Source organism: Bactrocera latifrons, unplaced genomic scaffold, assembly GCF_001853355.1.
Source record: "Bactrocera latifrons isolate USDA-ARS-PBARC rearing strain unplaced genomic scaffold, ASM185335v1 scaffold_16, whole genome shotgun sequence".
NCBI lineage: Eukaryota > Metazoa > Arthropoda > Insecta > Diptera > Tephritidae > Bactrocera > Bactrocera latifrons.
In genome coordinates, this window is record NW_017535074.1 from 2,691,705 (window position 1) to 2,712,635 (window position 20,931).

General features: G+C 34.9%; 1 protein-coding gene across 1 annotated transcript in view; it reads right to left on the minus strand.

Annotated features, from left to right (window-relative positions):
• Nucleotides 1-20,931, minus strand: part of LOC108966348 (gamma-aminobutyric acid type B receptor subunit 1) — a 118,110-nt gene that overhangs the window by 60,326 nt on the left and 36,853 nt on the right. The window contains exons 4-5 of the mRNA XM_018929197.1: nt 6,000-6,165; nt 3,893-4,136 (exon numbers count right to left, since the gene is read on the minus strand). Coding sequence (XP_018784742.1) covers nt 3,893-4,136; nt 6,000-6,165 — 410 coding nt within the window. The remainder of the gene's footprint in view (nt 1-3,892; nt 4,137-5,999; nt 6,166-20,931) is intronic.

The following is a 20,931-nucleotide window of genomic DNA, read 5'->3' on the forward strand; positions in this document are numbered from 1 at the left end:
GGTTTGGTGTGGTTTGAGGAATCATCGAGCTATATTTCTTGAAAAATTATACCAATAAGGACGTAAACGTCAATGGCGACCTTTATCGCGCCATGATAACCGTCTATCTGCTACCTGAAATTGGAGTTCTTGATTTCGCCGATATTTCGTTTTAGCACGCATCCATCAAAGGAATTATTGAGAAGGGCATTCGGTGAGTGGATGATTTCACGTTTTGAGTCGGTCGATTCCCCGCCAATATCGTGTGATATCACACCCTCAGACTTTTGGAAACTTCTGGAGATATATAAAGTATTAAGTCTATGAGAAAGATCCCGCTTCCATTCAAGCTTTGGAGCAAAGCATCCCGCTCGTAGATCAGTCGAAATGCTCGAATGGGTCATCGAAAATTGGACTGAACGGATAGAAAAGATGAATTAAAGGAGATAATATTTCAAAATGGTAAAGAATGGTCATTCGAATTATAGTAAACACTCTCCATTAAATTTGAAGTTTCTATGTTTTGCTTTAAATAAGTAAGGAACCTCGAATTAGATCACCCTTTACTTTACCTTCCCGAATGGTAATATGTTTTCCTGTATCGGTTATTACTATTTTGAGTTCTCTGTGCTTGATCTGTAAAGAAGATGGAAATTCCCTCTCTTTACCTTTTCTAAGCTCTTTAGTGGTCTCATTGGTCGGTTCTTATTGTGAGAGTAGGTATGAAATTAATTAGCTGATGGGGTTGATTGGAATGATGCAACTGATGTCTGTGCAGAACGGTTAAAGAAGATTTTGTATTTGGTTTTTGTCTCTCTGATATTAAATGAGCTAAGAGTGACTTGTTGGACATAACACAGTTATTTTCTGAATCGTTTTGTTAAAGCGTGTTTAATGAAGAGTCCAAAAACTCTCCCTGCTTCCATGTCTTCCCTGGCATATTTGGTGCGACTTTAACTGTTCATCAAGAAATTACTACCATTCTCATGAATAAATATTACAAATTCTCTCATTTATTTAAACGAAGTTGCTTCGCTTTCAACTTTAACGTYTTCCACAAAGGCCACAAATAACATGTAATTCTCTAATTTGCTGCCRATTTTAAAACTAATTAATACATTGTGTAAATTGCATGCCAAAAGCGCTGCCGTAAGCTTACAAAATGCAAAGCRAACTTTGGCAACAAATCGACATATGGCGATATATAAAGTAATCAAGYAACTAAAAAAACAAATATCTATGCGAAAAGTTTAAAGCAGCAAATATCAACTTAGTGCTAGCTTCATTTGCAAAATTACATAACGTGAAAATATGAGAAGTTATTAGCTTTCGGCATATTCATATTCATTAGTTTCCATGCCAATGGTTTTGTCGATGTATGGGTGTGTGTGGAAAGTTTGCAAACTCTTGTGTGGGAGTGCTAGAATTTTCAACAACACTTAATTGCAATTGGTTGTGCATAAGCATTGACTTTCATTTGTGGTTCGACTTTGTGGAGTCATTGCATACATACATTGCTCTTAATGAATACCATAAAGTAAATTTTTAAAAAGTCGTAAGCTCTGGTGTATATTTTGTATTAAAGGAGGTTTACATATGAGTTAAGTTTCGAACCTATTTCGGTATAGTTTTCCATTATGAATAGCCACTAAATTTGATTGCTGTAGCAAAAATTCTGTTTTTACCAAGTTCCATTCAAAAAATTGTTATATATTGAGCTTAAAGTACTTTTGGTTTACGATGGACATGGAAAAAATCTCGGGATCCCGAAGTTGTCAATCCCGAATTTTCGGGATTCGTCTAGTCAAGTTTAAATCAAGCAAAATCTTTAAGTATGATAGCTGGAATGAAACATAATTTCAAACGAACTGTTCGTGATCCCGATATTACCACTTCAAAAAATTTTGAAGTTCCATCGAAAAACTAGTATAATTTAAGACCAAAGTACATTTGGGTTACAATGTATACTAAAAGAAGTTCGGGATTTCGAAATTGTCAGTCTTGAATTTTGTGAATTACCACGATTATAAAAGTTTAAATCAAGCCAAATAACTAGAAATGGTGGCTGGAATGAAACAGCACTTTCAACCTTAACGTAATCCCGAATTTACCACTTCGAAAAATTCGAAAAATAAATAATAGAGTATCTAACTTAATCAAAAAAAAGGAATTTAAATGTATATTAAGAATTAAAATAGGTTTTTACGTGAGATTCAGTTTTACTCTAACGGGTAGTAGGGTATGATTTTTAATTGTGAATAATAGCTTTGATGGCTTGATAATTTTTTCCATAACAAAGTGCCATCGAACAAATTTGGTAAATTTTTTTTTACAAATATTTTTGGTTCGAAATACATAACAAAAAATTTCGGGATCCCGAACTTGTCAGTCCCGAAATTTCGGGATTCCCAAGATCGTAGAGTTAAAATAATACCAAATATCTAAATCTGGTAGATAAAATAAAAAAAAAATACTAGCAAATTTTCATCGAAACATTTTGGTTTACTTTTATTTTATGGGTAGGAGATTGTTTATTTTCGATTGAAAAAMTTTGGGGTTTCTAYCGATYCCAAAATTTCGGAATTCTCAAGATCATTAAGATGAAATTATATTCCTTAATGTGGTGGTTAAAATGAAAAATCTACTCCTCCCAAGGTTCATGCGAAAGATATGGGAATAAAACATCTATTTCGACCAAAGTTTCATTGAATAAGATTGATATACTTTAAGCATAAAATATTTTTGGGTTGCGATGTACATCCACAACAAAAAAATTTCGGGATTCCGAAGTTACCAGTCCCGAAAATCAGGAGTTGAAATAACAMCAAATCACTAGATCAGGTAGTTGAAATAAAAAATGATAGTATAGCATAAAATGTTTTCGGGTTGCGATGTACKTCCAAATTTTCTRAAATACCGTCAATACCGATTTTTCRGAATCKCGAAGATCATAAAAGTATAAATTGAAYCACAAGATACGATGGCTGCAATGAAAAATTTCTTTCAACAAATATTCTGTCGAAAAGTTTTGGTATATTTTGCAAACAAGGTATTTTTCGGCTTTAGTGCACACAAAAATATTTCAGAATCCCGAATTTGCYAATCCCGAAATTTCGGGATTCTCATCATTGTAAAAGTTTAATCAAACCAAATTAATTATGGTGTCGAAAGGTATTTTTAGGTTTTACTGCATACAAAACATTTTCGGGATCCCGTACATAACATTCCCGAAATGTCGGAACTTCAAGATCATACAAGKTTAGATCAGGAAATGAAAATAAGCTATTAGTAACAAAACTCTGAACTGTCCAAGCCATCGCAAAATAGTAGGAGCATTGCTGGAGATCAAAAGTATGGCTTTAATACCGAGTATGGAGTCATGCTCATCCCTACTGTAAAGATATAATACATATGTATGTCTTCAATTTGGAAGTAAATTCTTATACATACGTTTTTCGCACGTAAAAGCAAATAAAACTTGGGTATTCCGAAGTTTATATTTTTAATCCCGAAATTTCGGGATTACTATAAAACTATGAATTCAATAATAAGAAACACTCAAACACTTATGAAGCAAAAATCCCCTTCGTTGTGTTTCACCTTCACTGAAGATAAATTTCWTTCCATTCGATTGATTCCCCACAAGCTGCTGCGAGCCGAAGCGGCACAAAAATGAGTTGTCTACAAAACCGCAGCGATTCAAATCAACATTGCCTACGGAGCCACTTGCTACAAAGCTAATGCTAACGCTGGCAAATCAATCAACAATAGMTATGTAAGTGAGCTCACAAGCTAAAACTCTTGAATATAGACTTTGTTTTACGTMTCGCAACTGTCTGACTTTTAGTGTAGCCCTTCACCTACAATGCTTGTCAGTTTGCAAAACCGCTTTCATGCACTTTAGCTTACTTACCGATATGCCAAGGAACTGTGTAGAATTCATCGCCGCATAAATTTCATCGGCAATTTCCTTGTCTGTGTATGTAAAATCTCGTAAGGATTTCTGACGTTGCTTGAGGCGTTCCATTGTCTTATTGAATGCCAACGCCACACTCCASACAGCATCGTAGGCCAGCGGCGCCTCTTGATAGCCCTCCGGATAGCGATCATGATTGATGTCGTAACCTTCTTCGATAAGCGCATGATTCAGTCGTTGTCTGCAATGAAATGGAAAAATGATAATAATCATGGTTTCAACAATTTTAAAAGAATATGCAAGGGTACCTCATATAAAAATTCAGGTGAATAGCGGCTGAAACTTTTCCCTTATAGTAAAAGATGGTGTCTTTCAAATCGAAGGAGTTTTTGACACTGGAGTAAGAGTTACGCGGACTATTTTTGCGTTCAAAGAAGAGGAAGTTAGTGAAACTACGAGTTTATTTCGGGACGTAACATTATTTCGTTTCTGCGGAAGATCGAAGACTTAAAGTAGCCTTTAATTCTTTTAAAAATTTTGTATCGAAACAAAACCTACATATATTTGAAAGCAGAGATTTCGGAGTTTCGGGCTTAGAACTTTTAGGTTAAAATAGGATTTTTTATGGAATCCTTCTTCATTCTCTGGCGATCCATTCATTGTAGTATCTATAGGTAAGACTAGAAGGCCTAGTGGAACCTTTTCATTAACTGTAAGGCAGGTAGGATAAAGGGTGCTATCTTGGTTGAGTGAAGTTTGTTTTGTATTTAAGTACAACTTGAATTAATGCTGCGAAGGATTTGGCCCTTCAGATAGGTGKTATTTCACTCCAACAGCATACCTGCAATACTAGCGGTGAGCTCTCTGGCAGTGTGTTGTCGAATAGTCAAGGTCTGAAACTTTTAGCTGTAGCATCAAGCTACTATATTATCCGTCTTGGCGAAATCGCTGACAATTGCAAAGTCGATGAGCTTGCTGGAARGAGTCAGTACTCGGCTGTCTTTTGCGCTCGGGCGTTGAATCTTTGGAGCTCTCCTGARCTTGAAAAGCGTTCATCAATAACCAAAACTTGTATAGCTACGATATCTTTTTGACACAAAGTGGAATGCAAGCGGTCCTCTGAACTACTTGCTCCCTAGCAAGCCTTATTTAGCAGCCATGGAAGAAGACGTGGTGTCAGCTTTTGCCAGTCTGAGTTTGAAATATCTGGCTGGGATTCATATTAGGCAACTGAAAAAATTTGTGTTAAGCTCAAAGCGCTTGATCGGCTCACAAAGTTGTATGGTGAGTTTTATTTAGGAGTTCTTGGAATCACAAAGAAACTTCGTTCACATTATATCGATAGGATCCTACTGATATCTTTGGTGCGAGGAGCAGTCCTACTACCGAACGACCTAACTTAAGCTAAATCCTCGATCTTGAACCTTTTACTGTAGCTTATTCCAAATCCAATAAAAAAAATTTGGTCCTTAAATATGATTTTACTGGAACTGAGCACCAAAGAAATTGGGAACCAAAAGCTGGTATGACTCAGGTTCTCTTTCTGTGTATTTCTTCTGATTTACGTTGTTATGATTGAACCTAAAATGGACGAAAGGTTTTCTCATCCGTGATTAGATCGCCATCTATCTAAGATATTAATATTCGGTTATCTAGAATAAAAAAAATTATGCTTGGAACATCAGAATGTGATTGTAGAGAGGGTACTATCCGTTACGGAAAAGGTGGTCGCTGAAAACGAGACTCAAATCGAAATCGAATCCTCTCCGTTTCATACTTGTTAATTATTATTATTGATTGCTGCGCTTGGGAGGTTTTACGAAACGTTTTGTAAGTCTCTTTTTATATTTGGGGTGAAGCCTCAATTAAAAATGGTCAATTAATCTCGAATGCTTTCAAAAGTAGCAGCGCCACCTAGTGGATTTACTATGTTTACAATTTTAACTACCATAATTTGGATTAATTGAAATTCTCAACATTTCATATAAATTCCTCATCAATTTCTAACGCCTCAATTCATGAACCCTTAAAAATTCTAAAATTTTCTAGCTTTCATAGAAACCTGAAACACAGTGCGCCTCGTCAAATAAAAACTCAAACTCACCGAAATTCCTCAGATGTCATGCCGGAAATTGTCGTTTGATTGTTCTGATTCCACATAAGCGCTTCCGTTGTCAGATGTCCTTCGGCCGCAATGCGCATCTGTTCTATCGTGCAAGTGATACCCTCATTTTCCAAGTTCACCTCGTACCAATTGTCCTCGTACCAGCCTAAGAGTAGATGAAAAGCAGATGATACCCATAAATATCGCCACATACACATGAATACAAACATTAACATATACACACAGTATAGTAAGTATATCTATGTATATCTTCTTATGTAGTATCTATTTAAGTCCTTAAATAGCGCTAGAGATAAGAAAGTCACCGCAATTGATGCTTTTAAAAGCTCCGTTATTTATTTGTACAAACACATATACAATTCATACATACCAATACATGCATATACTCACACTATTGACTGGTGGCTTAAAGTTTTCGCGAAAAATACGCGCACTTTGCTATTTCCAAAAGTTAAATGCTACACATGCCATACTCATATAGTTGACCGTGAGTGTAGTAGAGGATGCAAAGATTTGCTGCTAGGAAGGAAGTCAGTAAGTGACGGAGCGGTTGGTGTGTAACACAATGACATTTGTAACGAAAAACTTTGCAAAGTTTGCTGATAAATACTCACACCGCACTTTGGTATCTGTTATAGTATGTGCGAGTGTATGGGTATGCATGTGTGAATGTGTGTGCTTTCTGTGCGCTTTTCTTCCTGCTTGCGCAAGCATGAGATTTTGCTTTTGTTATTGAAATCGAAATTCATGTAACGATTCAATGTGGCTATATGAATATGCGGGCAAATCGTAGCATACACAAAGGCGCATGCATTTGCTATGCCATTAATAGCGTTTGTAGTGCGTGTGTGCTTCCATGAATGCCGAATAAATTTTAATAATTTAGTTTTTATGCATGAAATTTAACTTTCAAACTGCTGATCGTTTGTTATTGAGCGAAAAATTGAAAATTTACATGCATTGTAATTGTGAAATATGGCTTTTAGCAAATATTTGTTGTAAAATTTTCGTTAACTAGTGAATAAAATTTTATATTATTTGGTTACTTGTTTCATAGCTGCTAACTTTTAGCCCTAATATTTTCTAAACTGCCTTTGGAAGGTATTTCTAAAACTTAAAAAAAGGGTTGCAAYCTGTATAAAATTAATTTTTGTTTGGAAATTATCTTAATATTTTTATGCGTTAAAATAAGGTATTTCAGGCGTTTAAAAATAGCAAGCGTTGCCACCTCTAGTTATTAAACTGAAAACCAAGGTGGCAACTCTCTTAACTTTTTTTTTTTGAAATTTAATATTTGTAAATTAATTACGTTGAAATATTTCTGATACTTAAAAATATCAAAGGTTGCCACCTGCATTAAATTTTTGTAAAAAAGAATCAAGCTTTTATTAAAAAATATATGTGGAAATCATACCATATCACCAACAAAAATCGAGGGTTGCCACCTGGTGTAAAATTTTTTTTATTGAAAATAAATATTTTTGTTGTTTATCTTTCACCAAAACAAAAGCATTAAAACTAGTTTTAGAACTTTCTTGTAGTTTGCTCTAAMACAAATAATCAGTTCAAAATTAGTATGAGACGTTTTCGTGGTTGCCAATCTGCCAGCAAAAGGAATTTATAATACTTAAAATAAAAAAAAAACAAGTGTTGCCAACTGTATTAAATATTTTTTGTAGAATTGAGTTGGAATTTTAGGAAAAACGGAATGGAAAATCTTCTTTATACTAAACCACTACAGAAAATTTTTAATACTAGAAAACATGAGAATTTTATTATATTTTATAGAAATGTGTCTGTATATACATATGTAGTACTCTCGCTAATGTAGATATTTTAATAAATTTTATNAAAAAAAAAAAAAAAAAAAAAAAAAAAAAAAAAAAAAATGGCAACCCTTTTGAAAAACTGCCCACCCTTTTCATCCCTTTGGACTTACAAATATTGTATTATTCCTGTTGCAAAATTTCTGTTGCATGTAATATTATAAATATAAAAGATAACTTTTAAAAGGTGACAACCTCAAAATTAGAAATTTTCATCTTCAAGTTTTCACAATAAAACGCTTTTTGAAATGAAATTGAAATAAATTCAACTGCAAAACTTTCTAAGACCAGTCAGCCAAGCAGAAATCCCATATCGTATATCGGCCAGAAGTGTCTTGGGAAGCAGGGCAGTAGTGGAAAATATTGTCAGAAGCAGGGAACTTCACTTCCACTGGGCACCAGGGCAATGAAATAGTGGACGAGAGTGTGTTAAAATTCGTGTCAAGCGCAGGCATCCTAAGCGATGACTACTCCCCTTGCACTTAGCAACTGAAGGCCATCTGATATCACAAAGGACCAAATCTGGTCTATGCGTAGCTTATTGGCCTACCATATTAACCGAACCTTGCCTTCAGGACACCATTAATTCTAATATATTTAAATAAAAATACTTGAAAAGAAGGTAACATTACTCAAAAAATTCTAAAGTCAAAGATTATGCCATTAGGTAAACCCTGCTACTTTGGCTGGGATTTAATTCAAATGAAATTGTTTGCTTTTTGTATCACAAAGCGCTTAGCTAAAATAAGCCAGGATTGAAAGTAACAATATTTATATCATCCGTACTTATTTTTATTCAAAGTCCATGTCCACAAATCAGATTAATAATTTTCAGCAAACTTTTAAGTTGCATTACAAGCATTTCTAAGGCTAAGTACATACATATTGCAGTTGTAAGTGGAAAAGTGATGGATGCAACGTGCAATAAAATATCGTTGCCTACAAACAAAACAAAAAAAAAAAAAAAAAAAAAATTGTTTACTTCGTTTCTTTGCACTAAGTGTACTCCATTATGTACTTAGCCTGATATGTCAAAATTCAAATTCGAATTCAATGTTACATGAATTACTTTAAACAAACCGGATTAAAATTTTACATGAAACTTTTAAGTGCTTCAAGTATTAAGAACTAAATTTTATTATTTTTATATAAAGTTGAGTTACTATTTTTTGGCTTTAAGGCCAACGCTGTCAATACATTTCATTCACTTAACCGCTCAACAAAAAAATATAGTCCGTTGTCAGCTATTTTCATTGTCGATTTGCCAAATTTATTAAACACCGAAAATGCATTAGCATTGTAATGATTTTATTTCGAATCTATGCTAAAAATAGCAGGTGAATTTATTAAGTTTCTGATATTTTCACACATTATTCATTTTCCACCTTCATTGTTTGTGTGGAGGTGTCATTAAAAATAACATTCGTGTTGTTGTGCACTCGCAGTGTTACTAATTACAAATTCCTAGAATTCTTAATGCAAATTTCGTTTGCGGTTTATCGACGCCACAAATTTAGTCAACTACAAATAACTTAAAGGCCGCAGCAGTCAAATTGCATTTAGTGACGTCAGTTAGTGTCGGAAAAAGCATTAATATTTTTGTATATTTGTAATAATGGAAATAGAGACTGTTTTTCTGTGGTTTCAGTAATCCTCAGGCGACAGTTGTCAAAGTAAATTCATGTTTCAAGTATTTCTTATTAGTAAAAACTCTTCACATTTGTTTGGAGGTGTACATAAGTTTTCTAGTGGTACAACTGTCAAAAGAAACGTTAAAGTGTTTTCGTGTTTTTGCTTTTTATTAGCGATAAAGCATATAATAGGTTGTCAAAAAAGTCTTGCGGTATTTTTTGTTGAATTTTCAATTGTTCATAAAAGTTTTTTTGATGACTCATGCTCAGCTCTTGACCGATGCTACGGTTGCTACTATGCCGGTCTCTCTCGACTAATTCAGCGATTTTATCGCAATTTTCGACGACAGGCCTTCCGGAGCGTGGCGCATCTTCGACCACCTCTATACCAGAACGAAAACATTGAAACCATCGTTGTGCAGTGGAAATGGAAACTGTATCGGGTCCATAAACTGTAAATATGCTGTACTTTTCTCTTTAGTTTGCTCCATGTTTGCGACGCTATAACTCTCGAACGACTTAAAAGAAAACGACAATCAACCAAACACGTGTTAGCGCGTGAAATGGTCCTTCAAAAAAAATATAGCATGACCCGATGCGACGAATAAAACTAGAACTACGCGCTCTCAGCGCCAACTACCGCAAAACTTTTTTTGACAACYTAATATAATACATATGTAACAATTCATTTAAGCAATTAGAGTCAGAAATAGCTATTGTGTATATATATTTATTTTTGTTTAATTTCGAAATAGAAGGTATTTTTAAGAAGTTTGAAGTATTGTCAAACGAGCTGTCAAAGTATACTTATGTCTTTTTTATTATCAGTATACTCCTTTTCCAGAAATTTTTGTTCACTGAGATACAGAAATAGCTACTGCATTTATAGTTTTGAAATTATGGCAATATATGGAGTTTTTTGAAAGGTTAGGAATATACCTAAGGGTTACARAGTCACAGTCATAAACAATTAGAATCTTCAGGAGTTCAAAGTTTGCCTTTTAGACATCATTAATAAATTCCTTAAGAAAAATTTTAAAAGGTGGCAACTCTCTAAATGCTATGCTATTGCATATATTTTTTGAAATTATAGCAATACAAAGTCTTTTTTTGAGATATAATTTCCTAGAGGTATAGCTGTCAAACGAGTTGTCAAAGTCCTATCAGTCTCATCAGTATAGACTGTAGCCAAAAATATTACTATTTTGAATTGAAAATAGCCATTGCATTTTTTTTTTTGAAATTATGGAAAATATATTGTTTTGCTTCCATTAGTTTTGATATAGAATTTCATAAAAGGACAGCTGTCATACAAGCTGTCAAAGTAAATTTATAGTCGGAAAAAAATTAATTTCCAAAAATGTTTGGTCAGGGAGAGTTAAAAGATTTACATTAATGWACATTTTTCTTAATAATAAATAACTAAATATGGGTTATTTTATGAGAAGCCAAGAATCTATATTCTGTCAAAAAGATCTCAAGTTTTAGGTATTTATTATCATATAAGACTGAATAAAAGAGTCTAAAACATGTTTGAGGCGTCTGACGAAAAAGTAGCTTTCAAACAAGCTGTCAAACTATGTGCCTGGCATATAAATCTCGTAAGTACTGAATAATATTCTCTAAAAAATTTTWAAGTTATGGAATATCTGTGATATGCGCTATAACAGTAATCACATGTGTCTGACATTTATATATAGTAAAGAATGAATAAGGACTGTKGTTTCTCGGCTATAACCGCGCAAGTTGTGTCTACGTCAATAAAGAAGTAATACTAAATAATGCTTCCGAAAATTTTTTGTCCATGAAGAATTTCCTAGAAGGATACCTGTCAACCACGCTGTGAAACTAAGCACATATGCTAGACACATCTGTGTAGTAACGACGTGTTAGTAATTTCCGCACCTCAAAACAGGCACTCTAAATTAAAAATAACTGAAAAAAAAAAATAAACAATTCCTTCAAGCTAGCTGCCATTCTGCCTCTTTTCAGTCTTCAAATCGCGCACTTGATTCCAATTAAATTTTTTAAGCTTTCTTCCAACTTGAGCGCCATAATCCCAGAAAATTCGCTCTACTTACGTTCAGTGCTTTCATGCGCTCAATAAGTTTTCTTGACATGGAAAATAAATCTATTTTATATAGTAAATCCTTTTAAGCCGGATTTCCAGCAATAAAACAGCATTTTTGTACAATTAAAGAAAAGTTTTACATCCGTTTCCCTTTTAGCATCCGCTCGGCTTGTTTGTCAGTTTCTTTGCCTTTGCTCTTTGCCTACATTTTATACTGCACACTTTTCCACGCCACGCTGCCATCTTAAGTAGTCGACTGTTTTACACAAATATAACTTGCGTCTAAAATAGGRAAATTTAATCCTTTTAGTGGCAATTCAAATTGTTGGCGAAAGCACATTTTATTAGATATTAATAAGCAGGCGYTGGACGGATATTATGAGTTGCAATCAGCTCAATGTACAGCTGTGTGGACGTGAGAAATTATTGTGGAGCAGAGACTTGCATAMTGTTATAAGAAAGTTGTGGAATTTTAAAGATTTTCTTATAAGAAAGCKGTGGAGTTGTGAAAACTTCTCCGCAGAAAGTTAGTTGGCTAATTGAGCAACTAAAATAATGAGTGAGTTCGCTGACAAGTTCAGAGAWAAGCGGAGTTTACGCAAAAGATTTCCTTTACGAAGGATTTATAAGCTTTCTGTCTATTGTATGACTTGTGAAAGAGATGGATATGGGAGCTTGAGAAGGACTCTTACTTATGCTCTTCTAGTTCGTTAAGCATTCTCTAAAGTTGTAAAGATCTATTACATCTACTGCTTGACTTCCKCCATATACTTTTTAGGATTGGCGTGTTTACTTATACAAATCCATCGTTTGAGCTGCCGAAGATTATATAGTCTTTATAACATATTATTTTTGTGATGCAACCTTTTCGAAGATAAGAAGACRTAGCATCGAATGTTGGGCTCGATTTCTATTTACAATAATTTTCGGATTAATAATAGATAATCAAAGGYCTATATATACACRCTGACCGATAAAATGGAAARCTTTTTTGTTTTTCAAGATATCTTCACAAAATTTGGCCTGAATTATTATCCAAGCCAAGGCTGTAAACTGCGGAAATATTGTTCCGATCGGAAGACTTTAGCATATAGCTGATGACCGATCAAAATAAAAAAATGGTTCAATTATTTGTTTTTTGGTCATAAGTGCTTTGTTCTGATATTCTTACTAGACAGTAAATATTGTTTCCTCTCTTCACTCGCTATGCCCAAACAATAAGGTGACATTTGAATTTGAACTGCGCGCATCGAAGGATTTGGAGAATTTTTTTTTTAGGTTGATAGTACTGTCAGCCACATTCATGTCAAAATTCATGTCAAAATATTCATTAGTGTTTGAGATACGTGCCGTTTTGTGAGCTGCTAAAAGTGAGTTTTTCGTTTTTTGCCATGTCGAAATTTGCTGAGGAAAGAATTTGCATTAAATGATCATTTCGCCAAAAACTCAACCCATATCGGTCTGCAACCACCGCATTCACCTGATCTGGCGCCGTGCGACTTCTGGCTGTTCACAAAATTCAAAAGACCGCACCGGGGACACCGTTTTTATACGAGATTCAAGCCGCAGCGAAGACGGAACTGAAGGCCATCCCGGAAGGTGACACTACAACCAGTGTTTCGAAGATTGGAAAATCCGTTGGCATAATGTACTACATCTAGTGGGGATTACTTTGAAGGGGATAAACTTGATTTGAAAGAATAATTAAAGAATTTTCAAAATAAATACAATGTCATCTTATTTTTTGGGCACTGTTCCAGTTGSATTTATGCAACATTTTCATTGAGCGCAACCACAACAACAACCACAAAAAACTRTCATAAGTCTGTTTTGCACCACAAATTATCGCCATGCCAAAGGCAGCGGCATTTTGAAAAGAAATCACCCAATTGCGGTGTTGCACAATTGGCGTAACAGACCCGCCCAAAACACAAACAATTCGAGTCGAACAGCGACGCGCCGTCGTGGCCAAAAGTGCTCAAAGAAAAACGGCAAAGTTTAAACAAACAAATTAAAGTTTTCGCCAAGTGCAGCAATGAATTTGTATTTATTTGCCGCCGCATACTATTTTACAATCGACATACGCGCCACACAGCCGCACACACCCACACATTCACACAGCGTGGCGTTGCTTGGTGTGACTTTCGACGATTTCACTTCCGTTAACTTTGACTTTGTTGCTACAGCTGAAATTTGATGGCAAATAAACAAAAGTTTGCGCAATGCTGTTGTTGTAGTTTGCGATTATTGTTGTTGTTGCTGTTGACTTTCGACTTGCCCGCTGTTCGCAGTCATGACTACAATTGCAACATTGCTGCTGCTGGCAATATTTGGCTGCTACTTGTTGTTGTTGCTTGCTCGAATTAACTTTTGTTGTTGGTGTGCTTGTTGTTGTTGGATTGTTATTTTTGTTGCTGTAGCTAAACTTTGCTGCAAGACTTTGCTATCAGCAGCGATTGAGACTTTTGCCACAAATGAGCTGGTTGGCATTGTTGTTGCACCACCACATACATACATATGCATGTGTATACACACATTTATACTCTTCTTTCTCTACATGTATGTATATATGGAACTGTTCATCCTTTCAGTTTGCCCTTTAACACCGCCGTCACTTTGCATTACTTCCATTTTAATTATTATATTTTATTGTGGTTGTTGTTTTTGTTTTTCTCTTTATCTTTAKCTTTAGCCTTTCGCTTCGTTTTGTTTCATGCTTTTCTGCATTTCTTTTTGTATTTCCGTTTTGTTTTTCTGCCAGTAGCAATTGTTGTTTTTAGTGCTGTTGTAGTTGTTTTTGTGTTGCAGCTGCTGACTGTCACGTAATTTTGAGGTTAGGGTRAAAGCTTTGTTTACTKRCTTTTGTTAATTTTTGCGCTGCCCCGGCTAAGCGGCGCTGCACATTTCATTTTCCCTTTCTTCTTATTCTTCTTCTTCTTATTTTATTGCGAAATTTACTTAAAATTGAATTTCTTCAATGTTTTGATTAAAATTCAGGTGAAACACAATGGAAATTTCATTAACCGTCTTTTGTTTGGCATAAACTGTTAATCGTGTTTATATTTGTGGGTGTCAGAATTTGGCATTGTAATCTTAGTTGATGAAAATTAATTTCCTGCGCATGGACTTTTAAGTGCTTTTGTTGTAAAAAATGAGATGTAGCGATATTTCACACTTATCAGCCGATCTTTCGTTATATATACTTTCCATATGCTGTAACGAATCTACTGTCAAGAGGGAGTTTTTATAAGTATATAACTTTTTTATTAGTATAATCCATATATTCTCGGTTGAAACACATCGATATCCTACCGATACCTACCAGAAATGCAGGCGCTGACCCCAATTTTCGATGGGTTTCAAGCATAAATCGACCGATACTGCTACAAACGTAGCGTCACGTTCGATATTCGTACGAAGTTCATCAATCGTCACTGGCTTGTTGGCACAGATCATAAACTCCTAATGGAATTAGTCGAACGACATCAAATCGTACGACCGAGGCGACCAATTGACAGGACCATTTCGTGAGATAACASGTTMACYAAACTTAGTTTTTAATAAGGTGTCCAAGCGGCTTCAGTTCTTGCGTCAATTTGATCTTTTTCACGTGCAGGCCAAAATCTTTTCGCAAMATTCGCCACAACGACGTCATAGAGATGCCCAACAATTGAGAACGACGTATGAGAGATTGATTTGRGTCTTTCCAAATTAATGYGCTGGCGGCAGCAATATTCTCGGAACTTCTTTGTCTCACTGCCACGGGAACATTTTGTATTGTACCTGTGGATTCAAATTTTTCCACTAGACGCTCAGTTGTTGATCTGACAGGATGTTTATTATAACCATAAATTGGGTGTAACGCTCTTAAAGTTGAGGCCACCGACTTCGAATTTCGGTAGTAAATTTTAATAAAATCTATATGTCGAAATTCTAAACTAAGACACACCAACACAAAAGTGATTTATTTTATGAAGAATGTCATCGAAACTTTGTTTCGAAAACACTACCTTATGCCTTGATCACACGTAACGAGTAGAGCGGCGAGACAGTCACTCGGCCGAGTGCTCGTTTCGTTTAAACAGTAAGGCKAGTAATGAACCGAGTCAGTGGGCGAGTATAGTGGCGAGAGAGTCACTAGAATCACATTTTGTTTACTAGGCCGWGTGCTTCTTTTTTCTWCASTCTTTTKCCSCTKCTGAGCTAATCACTGACTCGCTCGTTGCATGTGAACACGCGTTCGGTCYTCACTCGCCACTCGGTCAATTTTTATGTTGTTTATTTAGTTTCAATTGCATTTTGCATTGTGAAAGAATTGAAATGGCAAATACTCTTTTATGAGATGCTTTAGAACTTCATTAAAARCTCTTTTAAAATGTCTTTTTCTACCAAACATTGTAAATAAAACTTTGAAAACTTCACTGTCTATCTAGATGAACATAATACGTGTAAACCTCTACTCGYCAACGCAACTCTCTCGACCGAGTATCATATTCGGCCAGAATACTATCTCGCCACTGTACTCGTTACGTGTAACAAGGCCATTATATCTTATGCTAAGTCTTGAACTGAAGTCGTAGAGCCACCACTACTAATTAGAGAAGTTGAAATATTGGCGATAGCTGGAAACCATGCCTTTGATAAGAAAACTATAGGCAAATATGTATAATGCGTGTTTGAAAGAAAGAATATTCCCCGACTTGCGGAAAGTTCAGCGATTGGTTCTACTTCCTAACCTAAAAGAAGCTTCCGGGGGAAACTTCAGCACATCCATCTCTTTGTATACAGTTGTCAAAATGTATGAAAGCCTAGTAAGAAACCGCTGGGAGTAAACAATTCAGAAAACCAGCGTTTTATTCGAAAAGACAATATATAATGACTGCGTAAACGGTCTGTGCCAATGGTTCTCCTCATCGAGTTTAAACCTGGCAGAGCAAAAGACAGAAATCTTGTATTAGGAACGTGGAGGAATGTATATTTATCATGATAGTCACAACTAGATTATTTGGGAGTAATAATAAACTCAAGGCTCAAATTTACGACAATTAAGCACAGTGAAGCTACCTGTACATTATCCGACGTATCTTAACATGTCTTTTTGCACTGTCCTCGATTTTTAAGTACAAGGGTTAAACTTAAATCTAAACTCGGTGGTTATAAAGCTGAATTTTTTCAAACAGAGTACCGTAAACACGTCTATTTTTGTATGCGAGATCGTGGGAATTCCGATCCCACATTCATGGAGAGCATTATAACTGCCGATGAGACAAGAGTTTATGAGTTTGATATCCAAACAAGTAAACATTCAGCGGAATGGAAGAAAAAACGAGGCGAAGCCAAAAAATACACACCAAAGCCGCTCACAAACCAAGGTGATGCTCATAGTTGTTTTTTTTTTGTTGATTTTTGTGGTTTTTTTGTATCATGAATTTGTTCAATAAGCAGCCTTATTTGGCCATATTGCCACGATTGAATTTAAAGCCAAAAAGGCAATTAATACCATCGATCAACCATTGCGTTCCGCAGTTTCGGCTCCATGTGATTTTTTCTTGTTCCCCAAACTGAAATTGCCGCTCTGTTGAACCCCCAGACGAACGAAGACAAAAAAACAAGATGCGCTGAAGGAGCTGAGGAYCAAAAGTGCTTATGAAAAGTGTTTCGTGRACTCAATTTTGAGAAACCGAACGTAAGTTKTGCATAAGTCCTTTTCGCCAAAAGAAGCTRCTCATTTGTGGRAACCGGYAAGATCGCAGCACTAACATATATGATATGCCGATAACCAATGCGAATCAGGTTTTTATATGGAGAACTTTTTTATTGAACAAGACACTCCACGAAATTCGGCATGTATTTAAGGCAACACTTTAATATCCGATTAAATAATACAGATGAGATGACTATAACAAATTGCTGCCAAACAAAATGATCGGTCAGAATGAAGAAAAATATCTTTTAATGTACTTTTATGCAATAACAGAGACATTTTTCGACTTCATCGAAGTTAAAGTTTTTCTTGTTCTTCATACAGATATATAATAAGGTAAATACAAACGCATACGCTTGAGATAAAATCTTTAGTGTACTTATGAAGTAACTCATCACATTGATGTGTGCAAAACATAAGTAATAATAATCAACACAACGATGATTATATATGAATATACAAGATCGTAATATTACGCAATACATACACACATGCACATATTTAYACACGTATACAGCATAATTACTGGCTATAAAAGAGCAAACGACACAAGGTGGGCGAATTATGAGCGGAAACTCGCCGCAATGAGATACCGTTACACAAAAGTTAAAGTGAGCATACTTTTATATAGCGGTAATATTCTATATACAGTTACAGTTGCGTTTGTGGGTGGCTGCCTGCGCGCATATGTGCAGATATGAAGTGGAAAAGTTTTGTCTCAGCGAGTAAAACAAACGCAAGAAGTCCTGTGCATGCAAAGCTGGTTGATTATGTGGTGTAAATGCGTATGAGAGGCGAGGTGTGAGTAATTGAGGTGCTCTTATATGCGTTGCAGGCGTACAGGGATACATTTGATGGCGTACATGTTATTATTTTATTAGATTACTATATATATCGTAGATACAGATGTTGCTAATACAGTGTTGGGATACATATACATATATATGTTTACATACATTAGTTTCGTTTATTTTATGTGTGTAAAGGTGTATATGTTTTGTATGATGTGTGTTTTCTGCCAATAAAACTTTCCTAATCCAGAGTTTCGAAACTTTTTACCGCAACCTTGCACATCTGCTACATTTTAGTGAAGATATTTTGGTGTTACRTAATAATGGCATTTATCTTCAACGCTTTACGCGCTTTTCTACACATATATTTATATGTGTATGTRGAGAAATTGCACGTAAGAACTTACGAATTTCGTTATGCGCTTTTTGCTTAGCTTTGAATGGCTCACCAACGGTATGTGAGTTTTGTTTTACGCGAGAATTTCGTCGTTAGAAGTTTGGCGGTTAAACAAAATGTGAGAAGTTTTTTTTTTCATACAAGAACTTGAATTTGATCGATCAGTTTGTATGGCAGCTACATGCTATAGTAGTCCTGTCTCTTATACACATCTCCAAATTTTATACATATATTTTGTTATACAAAAAAGTTTTCCATACAAGAACTTGATTTTGATCGGTCAGTTTCTATGGCAGCTATATGCTATAATAGTCCAATATCAAAAATTTATTCAGTGATTATAGCGATATTTTACAGAATAATTTATGCCAAATTTTGTGAAGTTATCTTATCGAATAAAAAGTCTTTTCATACAAGGACTTAAAATTGATTGTTCAGTTTGTATGGCAGCTATATGCTATAGTAGTCCAATCTTAGTGATATCTGTGGATATTATAGCATTGTCTACGCCAATAATTTATGCCAAATTTTATACATATATTTTGTTATACAAAAAAGTTTTCCATACAAGAACTTGATTTTGATCGGTCAGTTTCTATGGCAGCTATATGCTATAATAGTCCAATATCGGCAGTTCCACCAAATAAGCTGCTTCTTAAGAAAAAAAAGGCTTGTGCAAAATTTCAGTGCGCTATCTAAAAACTGAGGGACTATTTACTCATAAAGATWAAAAAAAGTCATTAAAATTCACTCCTTTAAATCCGGTCCGACTAACMGCTCGAATTAAATTAAAAATTTTACCTCAAAACTACATTCACATTTACATACATGTGTTTCAACAATTTGCCAYACATCACACAGCATTAAATGCTCATAACACACTTTTATGGCGCTGACCTTGCCATCTTATCAGTGCCTTCGCGCTCAATCATTTTCTGCGCATCCCAACGACTCCGCCAAAGTTGTAAATTACCCACCACAACACTTAAACTCCACGTAATCCTTTACAATTTTATTTGTTTTACGAATTATTTATTGCTGCCATTAATGCGAAAATACCTGAAATTACTTTGTCGCCGGCAATAAGTAAAACCGAGCGGCGAAGGTTGCGAGGTGCGAGAGGCACAAAAAAAAACAAAAAAAAAAAAAAAACAAAAAAAAAAAGCGTTGGAATATTGCGAAACAACCATTTGGCTAACAGCTGGGCTAAAGAGCGCATATTTCACTCTTGGTTAACGGCGGCAAAACAATGCAATCAAYTTGTATCGATTTTTTGTTGGCGACTTAAACCATTTGCCGCATTTCGTATTGTTGAATGTGACCCTTTGTGACTCAACTAACCCGGTGCGCCGGTGTTCTGATGTTAAATGTTTGGCAGCGATCGCTTAATAATAATGCATAGGAATTTAGTGTTAGTGTTCTGTTGTTGTAGCTTTTTTTTTTATAGGACTTTATAAAATACTCGAAGCAAAGTTCACGGTATTGTAGAATAAAACTATACAATTTTGTAGGCATAAATATCAAGAAACAATATATATTTTTATGGCTTGTAGAAATAAGCTTAAATATATGCTATAATTTTAATTATTTTCATTTATCATTATTCATAAATAACCTTCCAAATTCGTTGCCTACAATTAGACAGTTTTTAAAATGTTTTAGCAAAGTCACAACCCTTTTTTTTGATATTTGGTTGGTCTTTCAAACTTGTGGCCTACAATTAGGCGGTTTTAGCAAAGTCGCAAACTTTTTTTGAAATGTGACTTTAGGCAAACGAGTGAAGAGTTGAAGTACTTTTCTTAATAGCTGTGCGAGTAAAATAATATAGCATGATGATTGTAGACAACGATTTGAAGGTTAWATTATTACTAATTATCGTAGCGTTTTTAAATTTTTCTTTGAATTTATTTTTTAGAAAAAAGTTAAATTATTATATATGATATATTTTTATGATGAAATTATTTATTAAATAATATTATTATTGAAAACTTTGTGTTGAATTATATAGCTAAAAAAGACCTTCGGACTAACGAAGGGTCGAAATTCGAAACCCTCTACTCTAACTTCAGTTGAACTCAGCTACTCAAGTGCGTAAATATATTGAATTTCTAGCGAATTTTAAACTAATTTACCTGCATTTGCGCACAAATTGGTAATTTTCTACTATTCATTTGATTAGATTCCAAATACTTTTAAACCGCTTTCAAGTACACCACTCAGGAAGTTCAGCAWTTGCTTGCGGTTGCTGCCATTAAAAGGCACTTGAGCTATTACTACATACAAACATACATATATACAAACATATATATAAATTTATACTATATGTGTACTCAGTTGTTTTTGTGTGTGCGGCTGTGTAACCGCATTTTACCGTTCACTTAAGAGGATTGCCAAATATACATCAATCATGTCACACAAAAAGGTAAATTTATTAGTGAGCAATTTAAGTGAGTTCGAAGAGAATTGAATAAAAGTTTTCGCTTGTTTTTCG